A 9,249-nucleotide genomic window follows, 5' to 3' on the forward strand; every position below is an offset into this window, starting at 1 on the left:
GGAAGAGAAAGGAAGGAAGGAAGGAAAGAAGGAAGAAAGAAAGACAGGTGAAAGGAAGGAAGGAAGGAAAGAAGGAAGAAAGAAAGACAGGTGAAAGGAAGGAAGACAGAAAAAAAGGATTTGAAAACAAACCAACCTATCTGCTCCAGATTAATACTGAATATAGCCCAGGAACTATGTACTCCGAGCCAACTCAAAGGGAAGGCTTGAGCGCCCCCCGGTGAGCAGTGAGGACACTGCAGTCTTTGGAATGCTGTCTTGACAGTATCCTCCCCTAGTGGTCGAAATTTATATGACACTCAAGCTTATAAATGAGTGAAGAATTAACTGACAAAATTGGCTTCTCTGTGGGTGGCAGAAAGGAGAATTTTGAATCAGGTTTTTGGTCCAAGTGTCCTACCTCTATAAAGAGAGACCTCCGATGTGAGGCCACATTGTTCAATAGAAGGAGTCTCATCACCTTCCTTTTTTCCTCTCTCTGACGTTCTGGTGTTGGGGACTGAAGATGAAGGATATTTGTTTGGGCACAGGGAGTGCAGAAGCAGCTGCATTGGGGGTTTGCCCTGTAGCCATAGGGCTCCTGAGTTCCTCTGGCAATCAGCTAAGGAGCCCAGACTCACCTTGGGCATGCTATTATGTGATTTAAAAAAACAACTCTCACCTTGGGTCTTAGAATCCATTCTGTGTATATTGGTTCTAAGGTAGAAGATCCATAAGGGCTAGGCAATAGGGGTTAAGTGAGTTTCCCAGGATCACACAGCCAAGAAGTATCTGAGGTTTGATTTGAACCTAGGACCTCCCATCTCCAGGTCTGTTGGAGCCAGACTGAGCCACTTAGCTACGTCCCACTATTATGTGATATTGGAGGTGGGGGAAGAGTGAATAATAGTTGTCTTTTTTTTTTTTTTTAATTAAATCCTTACCTTCCGTCTTGGAGTCAATACTGTGTATTGGCTCCAAGGCAGAAGAGTGGTAAGGGTAGGCATTGGGGGTCAAGTGACTTGCCCAGGGTCACCCAGCTGGGAAGTGCCAGAGGCCAGATTTGAATCTAAGCCTGGCGCTCTGTCCAGCTACCCAGCTGCCCCCAATAGTTATCTTTTGCAAATGGCTTCTGGTTCCTTTTTTGGGTAGTCCGGGCTCTGAATCCTCAGCACTTTCTCCTGGGAAGAGTAATGTGTGAACTCAGACATTAACAGCGCATCTGCTGCTGGCAACATTTATCGCCATCTGGTCTTTGACTTGAATGCTGAACAGTTGCATGGAGGGAGTCTCAATACTGTGCTTATTCTTCTATTTCTTTTGGTAAATGGATCTAAACTATAATGCAAATGTGCCTTCTTTCTGGGATGGAAATAAGAATCTTCATTCATTCATTCATTCATTCATTCATTCATTCATTCATTCACTTATTCATCCAACAAGATTTTTATAAGGACCCTACTCTGTCCCAGGTCCTTCACCAGGTGAGTGAGGCATGACCTATCCGGAAGCTTTCCCAGACTATACTGCGGAGGGGAGGATGAGGGTTAAGCCACCGATGTGATCGATTTGTGAAATATTCCGTGGGACTCTCCTTTTCATGTTTGCAAAACCCTAGACCAAAGACCTTCAGAAGAAGCTAGGCTGGTGCTAAATGGTGGGGTTGGGGGGAGGTGGCCCACTGGCTGCATTTAGGATGACTTTCTAACTATCCCGCCCGAAAGGGAGAGAGAGAGCCATGTCCTGGGTGGGGAATGTGAAGAGAAAAGGGAGGTGATGGGATGAAGCTCCCGAACTAACCTCTCTCCCTTCCTTTAGTGACAGTGACTGATCCCCACTTCCCATGGAATGATTCTCTCTCCCTTGGGCTCTAGGAGGATGCTCACGAGATCTTAGAGATGTGAGCGGCCGGCTGGCTTTATCCTTTAGCCTAGGCTTCTGTCAGAGCTCTTCCAGGTCTCTAGTAAAGGGAGCGTGAGGGGATAGGGAGGAAAAAACCTTTTTAAAACCCTTACAGAAGGTATACTATGTATTGTCTCCAAGGCAGAAGAGTGGTAAGGGCTAGGCACTGGGGGTTAAGTGACTTGCCCAGGGTCTAGACTAGATTTGAACCCAGCAGCTCTCATTTCCACTGAGCCACCTAGTGACCCCGAGGAAGGAAATCTTTTTAAGACAGAGAATTTGGAGCCAGAAGATTCTTCTAGATCAGCCTTTCTACCAGTTGGTTGGAATGTTCTCCCTCCTCACCTCCTTCTCTTGGAATTTCTAGCTCCTTTTCGAGGTTCAGCTCCATAGCCAGGCCCTAGAAGGAGACCTCCCTGATTCCCCAGGTTTCCCTCCTCCCAATCGCTTTCCTCTGATTTTGTTTATATGCTCTCTTTACCTGTCTGAAGAAGACTGTAAACCCCGTGAGGGCAGAGACAGCATCATTTTCAGTGTCGCAGTGTCTGGAACATGGGCGTCTAATATGTAATTGTTGATTGACCATCTAGTCCAGCCCCCTTCACTTTTCAGAGGAGGATATTGAGTTTCAGAGAGAGGAAGGGATTGGCCCATCAGGTGACGCTCCTAGGAAGGAGGCTTCTTTGCTTTCGGATGTACTTGGCTCAGTCCCATCTCAGCGGTCACTTTGCTCCTTAGAACAGGGTTCCTGATCCATCAAATGATCAACATGTATTAAAGATGGATGCAAATACATAAAGGGGATGCAAATACAAAGGGAAACTAATCCTCGCCCTCAGGGACCTTACCTTCTACTAACTAGGGGCATACAAACACATGTCATAAAGTGGTGGCCAGGGAAGGGAACCACTCATAGCACCTGGGAATTGAGCCATAGGACAGTACTCCCATGTTCTTTCCAAGTAGCCATGGTAATGTTGATTTGATTGCTATTCCTTGAAAAAAAGATGGAAAGCTGCATATCAAGGGAACAGTGCTCTCTTTGGAATTTGGGTGCCAAACAATACCAGGCAGGTGGCAAGATGCTGCCCCAGCCTCCTCCATTGGGGGTCCACCACAGCCTTCTCCTTCTCTAGCTTCTGTTCCAGGGGATTGAGTTTCCTCATCTGTAAAATGGGCATATTACTTCACTCTCAACCTCATGAGATTACTATAAGGAACATGCTTTTTTAAGCCTATAGAAATGGAAACTATAACTTTCCTCATCAATAATAGGAATCTGGTGCTGCTCAAGACCCTTCATTAAGAGTTTATTCAGTAATGAACTTCTCTACTAGCAGCAATGCAATGATCCAGGACAATTCTGAGGGACTTATGAGGAAGATCCTATCCACATCCAAAGAAAACTGTGGGAGCAGAAATGTGGAAGAAAAACAACTGCTTGATCACATGGGTCAATGGGGATATGATTGGGGATGTAGACTCTAAATGATCACCCCAGTGTAACTATCAGTAATATGGAATTAGGTCTTGATCAATGATACATGTAAAACCCAGTGGAATTGCATGTTGGCTATAGGAGGGGGTGGGAGGAGGGAAGGAAAAGAACATGAATCATGGAACCATGGAAAATTATTCTGAATTAATTAATTAAATGAAAATTTAACCCCCCCCCAAAAAGAAATCAAGAGTTTCTTTCTTAGTATATACATTGCTTAAATAAATAAATTATTTTCAAACTAAAGCTTCAAAATACACACAAATGTTTTTCTCACAATTTTTGTTAAATGACTGTTGTTAAATTGTTTTTGCTCAGTTGCTATGTACAAAAACTAGGCTAAAACTATATAAAATGTGTATATATATATATATATATATATATATATTTGCACACTAATCACTGTATCAACAAACGTAATTTTTATCATCCAAAAAAAAAAGTTTATTCAAACCGAAATAGGAACAACCCAGACCCCAAGCCTTAGCTGTTCAGGAACTCTTGGGGCTAGGTTCCCCAACCTGATCATTCTCCTAGTCCAAAGAAGACCTCCCTCCTTCGTCTGGTCTGGCAGGTAGGATGGGATAGTGGTCATTTTAGTTGGCTCCATCATAAATCTAGAGGAGACAAGATAAGATAAGTTGATTGATTAGAGGCTCCCAAGGTGGAAAAGGAGCAATTCTACACTCCTTCATCCACTCCTCTTCCTCCCTTTGTATTTCCCCTTTGGATCTCCCCTCAACCACTGTAGTACCATAATCATCATCTTCCACCACTTCTCCATACTCTGGCTCTGGCTCCAGTTCCGGCTCCGGCTCCATATTCCATCCTGGAAAGTCATCAAGCTCTGGCTCCTCCGGATCCTCCTCCACAAGCTCAACTTGTTCTGGAGCTTCAGACTCTGGCTCTGGGTCCTTCGGAGACTCTTGGTCCTCAGGAACATCCTGTTCTGTTACCTCTAAGACTTCCTGTCCCTCTATCTTGTCAGACTTATCCTCCTCTCCAGGATTAGGAACCCCAATACATGTGCCCCCAGCTGAAATCTCAGTGGTTCGGTCATTATCCCAGCAAGATTCATGACTTCTCCGGCGATGATAGCCATATCCTAGTTGAGGAAGGTGAAGAAAAAGGGGAGTTAATGTGATTCTAGCCTTCATTTCCTATGAAAGTATCTCTGTCCAGTTGCCCCCCTAGTTGCCCCATCTCCCTTTCCTTCTTTGCTCATGCCTACTTTGGAACAACCTAGCTCAACCCCCTTCTCCCAGACCCTCCTTACTCTCTGCTGAGGGCAAGAGAAGGAAATACAGTACAGGTCTCCTTGACTCACAATAAGACAAAGCTGAAAGCATGTCAGGATATGGAATATTCAGTTTGGAAGAGACTTTGTGGTTTCCAAACTTTTTTGGCCTACCGCCCCCTTTCCAGAAAAAATATTACTCAGCGCCTCCTGGAAATTATGAAACTATTTATTGAACTCAGAATAAAATGTAATACAAAAAAAGTGTGGCCATCACCGCCTTCCTGGATCACTGAAGCACCCACCAGGGGGCAGTGGTACCCACTTTGGGACTCACTGCTTTAGATCAATGAATAGAATGTCAGAACTGGAATCATGAAGACTTTAGTTCAAATCCTGCCCCAGAAATTTACCAGCTGTATAACTCTGGGTACTTAATCCCTCAGCCTCGATTTGCTCATCTGTAGAATGGGAATAGCATCTCCCTGACAAGGTTGTTGTGAGGATCAAATGAGGTAATATTTGTAAAGCACTTTGCAAACCTTAAAGTTCTAAAGAAATGTTAGCTATCTGGGTATCATAGAATGCAAAAGCCAAAAGGTTCTTTGGAAACCAGAATGTTAGAGCTGAAAGGAGCCTTAGAGCATTCATTACATGGGAGAAAATGGGGACATGATGTCAGAGCTGGAAAGGGTTCAAGAATCTAGATGCTTAAAGGCCCTGAAAGCATCCGTTATAAGAACATGGAACAAAGAATGAGAGGGCTGGAAAGGTCCTTCAAGGTTAAGGCCAACACTGTCATTTTACAAATAAGACCAGAGAGGGTAAAGAGTTTGTCTAAGAATCAGGACTAGAATTTGATCCTAGTAGGACTGCAGGCAGGTAGGTGGCACGGCAGTGGATAAAGTGTTGGGCTTGGAGTCAGGAAGACTCATCTTCCTGAGTTCAAATCCAGCCTCAGACACTTATTGGCTGTTTGGCCCTGGGCACATCACTTTACCCTGTTTGCCTCAGTTTCCTCAACTGGAAAATGAGCTGGAGAAGGAAATGGCAAACTGTTCCACAATCTTTGCCAAGAAACCTCCAAATGGAGTCAGAAAGAGCAGGACAGGACTGAACCAAGAATTGTGGAATTTTGAATGAGCAGGGGTTTAGGGACAGGTTGGACAACTAGTCCTTGACCTTCAGCTTAGAAATGAGGAAACTGAGGCCCGAGAGGTCATACAAAAAGGAAGTTAACAGTTAGTATATGAACCCAGGTCTTTAGACTCCAAAAGGAGCCGTCTTTCCACGATGGGACATTGTTTGCTTAGTATCTATGTTTTTCTTCTCTGTTTGAATATAAGGACCTTGAGAGCAAAGCCTCTGTTCCGTTGTATGTCCTCCAGGGCATAGCACCCAGTAAGGCGCTCAACTGAAAATCTTTCCTTGTGTTTGTTGAATGAATAAATGTGTGGATGGTAGATACTAAAGCTGATTCTCAGGTCTTTGTTATCTCACCAAAAGTGAGCCACAACCCCTTCAGTAGAGGCCTTCTGCTCCAAAGGGAGTTCTTCCCCAAAGAAAAACTATCCACACCAATAATCTTGAGAGGCAGAATGATGTTAAAAGAATTTACTCTTAAGGCATTGTTTTCTCTAGCCTTTTATTGACATTGAGCACTTCCTTCACTTATGACTGTAGTGAACAAACATTTCTGAGAAAGAGTCCATGAGCTTCACCTGACTGTCAAAGGGTTCTGGCTAAGAACACCCTTGCTTTACTTTGAGGGGGGCTAAAGAGAGCTAAAAGATACAGGAGGAAAGGACTTCCCAACCACAGTTAGGCAGGGGAAATCATGAAGTGGTGGAAAATCCTCCTACGGGGGCGGCTAGGTGATTCGGTGCATTAAAAGCCAGGTCTAGAGACAGGACGTTCTGGGTTCAAATCTGGTTGGTCACTTAACCTCAGTTACCTGGCTCTTACTACTCTTCTGCCTTGGGACCCATATTCTGGATCAATTCTAAGGCTGAAGGTAAGGATTAAAAAAAAAAAAGAAAAGAGAGGAAAGTCCTCCTATGTGCGTACTAAGACCAGAAAGATATAAACCTATGATATTCCCCCTCTTAAGCTACTAGGGTATTGGGTCAGGCTGGCTAATAAACACTGTGGGCTGGTAATTGCCAGCCTTGTCTGCAAGTCTGGCTAATGGTACAGAGAGGAGGGAGTCCATGCTTGTTTCCCTACTTTAACTCTGTGTTCCCTGGCTACATAGGAGGTTAGGACCACCTTTCTTTCTCCATCTCTCATCTCTTCCAATTCGTTTCCTTTCTCTTCCTTCTACCCTCTTGCCTACTGGGCTCCCTTGAGACACTCACTACTTACCCTCTTGTGGAAGCTTCCAGTTCCAATAAGGGTCTCTGGAGTCTTTCGGGTGGATCTCAGAGGCGCACTTCAGCAGCTCCTGACAAGCAAATTCACCTTTCTGCTGAACTATCAGCAGTACCTTGCGTACTATGCGCTCAGGGTCATCCATGGCATCCAAGGACTCATATTCACTCGCTGTGATGATGCCTCGGGAAAAAAGCCCATCCAATAGGATGACTGAGTCTTGTTTCAAGGTATCCACCAGGCGTCTTCGCTCCCGTTGGATCAGTTCTGAGGGCCTTTCCTGGAGGTTGCCCATCTCGAAGGAGGAGGAGTGAAGAAGGAATCCTAGAACAGAACCATTTCATACTCCCAGGACAGTCGACCCCTCATCCCCACACAACCCTCTGTTCCCATACATAACCTACAACTTTCTGCGCTTTAGTTTCCTCATCTGTAAAGTGGGGATGTTAATACCTTTCCTACTTATCTCAGTCTTACTGTAAGAATCAAATGGACAGAGACAGCTAGGTGGCTCAGTGGATAGAGAGCCTGGGTTCAAATCTGGCTTCATACACTTCTTTGCTGTGTGACCCTGGGTAAATCACTTAACCCCCATTGCCTAGCCCTTACTGCTCTTCTGCCTTGGAGCCAACATACAGTGTTGATTCTAAGATGGAAGGTAAGACTTTTTTTTTTTAATCCAATGGAATAAGATGCATTTTTGTACTTTTTCATCTTAAAATACAACATTCATGTGATTTGTGAATATCTTCCCTGTGAAGAAAGAGCAGAGAGCCCATTATTTGGCAGCCAGCACATGAAATGTCAGAACTGGAAAGACATTTAGAGATTATTTAGTCTACAACTTCTTGACTCCATCTCCCTTCTTTTTCTGTGGTTGAACCATACAGTGCTGGCCCCAAAACACCTCTCCAATTATTTCTGCTGCTATTAGCCTTGGAGAAAGGTGACTTCCCCTCCAGCCCTTGACTTTCTAGGCAAATCCTGCTTCCTTTAATTCATCTTAGATGCCATTAATGTCTTTGTAAACTTAAGACTATAATATTTAAGATGAAGGGACTTTAGAGGTCATCTAGTTAACTCTTTCATTTTCTAGCTGAGGAAATTGAGGACTTTGACCATGCTAAACATCTCTACTTCAATTTCTGGGAAATGGGATTTCACAGCTTCTGAGGCAGGTTATATTTCCCCCAAAGACTTTAGATCTCTTTGACTTATGGAAGCCAAAGAAACTGAGTCCATGCAGAATTTTACCTGATGAAGGAGGTAAAGTTTTCTTTTCTTTCCCAGATTCAGAGCCTTCCTCTCTAAGGTGACCTTCCATCTACTCCGTATGTCTTGCATACTTGCTGTTTCTTCTCTAAAGTAGCCTTTGGGTCCATTCTCCCCACATCTCATGCTCCTCCATCAGCCTTCCCTCATCTGATCCCTGTCTAAGATTCCCCGGCTTTCATCACTATCATGAGGGTTCTTCTATAAGGGCTAAAGGTTTGGGGGTTATTGGGGGGATAAGAGCTGGGCTCTCTGGGTGACAGCCATCCCCTCTCCTGACATGGAGGACCCATGTCAAGCCCTTCATGGGAGATACCCAGGATCTAACAGTGACGTTTGGGGATACCCAGGTAGGTGAGATCACAAAGGCTTTTGGCATCTTTCCTTGGCCTTGCCTTGCTCCTCCCAAGCCTTCCCAGCAGACATGTCCCAAGGTTTCTCCATGCACTCCTGGCCTTGTTTCCCAAAGTCCAAGTCTTCTTACCAGGACTGATTCTCCCCTCAATAAAAAGGACACCCTAAATTTGGTCTAGACACCAGATTTACCAGTTTTCAATTCAAATCCTATTCTAACGGACAATGGGTCTTTTCCTGGCTTGTGCTTCAGTTTCTCCTCCATTGATAGGGAGAGGATGATTCATCACCTCAGCCATCAGTACTGAATCAGAAACCCACACAGACAGACTTAGCTTCTCTCATACTGAGCAGGTTTTACTCAGAGGAAAGGAGAGAAGGAAACAGAGAATATCTCACAGCTCACTCACCGGGGTTGATGCCTCTGGCTCAGGAGGGAGATGACTGTGCAGAAAGTCTAAGTCGAGAAGATGGAGAGAGTATATAGAGAGTCCTGGAGAGGGAGGGACTTCTGCAGCTGCCCTGCGGGGAGGGAAAGGCTGGCTCTTGCTGAGGTTCTGGCACTGGGCCTAGGGCTGCCGGGAACTGATATGGGTCAGTGTCCTCTCTCTCCTGGACAACAGCAAGGAAGGCAGAT

At 44.8% G+C, this 9,249-nt stretch overlaps 1 protein-coding gene across 1 annotated transcript; it reads right to left on the reverse strand.

Annotated features, from left to right (window-relative positions):
* Positions 1–3,804: 3,804 nt before the first annotated feature.
* Positions 3,805–9,249, reverse strand: NOL3 (nucleolar protein 3). The gene is made up of 4 exons (XM_044660595.1): positions 9,023–9,249; positions 6,981–7,310; positions 4,134–4,484; positions 3,805–3,996 (listed from the first exon to the last, which is right to left on the reverse strand). Exons 2-4 carry the CDS (start codon positions 7,279–7,281, stop codon positions 3,989–3,991), a joined length of 660 nt encoding a protein of 219 aa, XP_044516530.1. The 5' UTR covers positions 7,282–7,310; positions 9,023–9,249; the 3' UTR covers positions 3,805–3,988.

Source organism: Gracilinanus agilis, chromosome 2 (genome assembly GCF_016433145.1).
Source record: "Gracilinanus agilis isolate LMUSP501 chromosome 2, AgileGrace, whole genome shotgun sequence".
In the NCBI taxonomy this organism is placed as follows: domain Eukaryota; kingdom Metazoa; phylum Chordata; class Mammalia; order Didelphimorphia; family Didelphidae; genus Gracilinanus; species Gracilinanus agilis.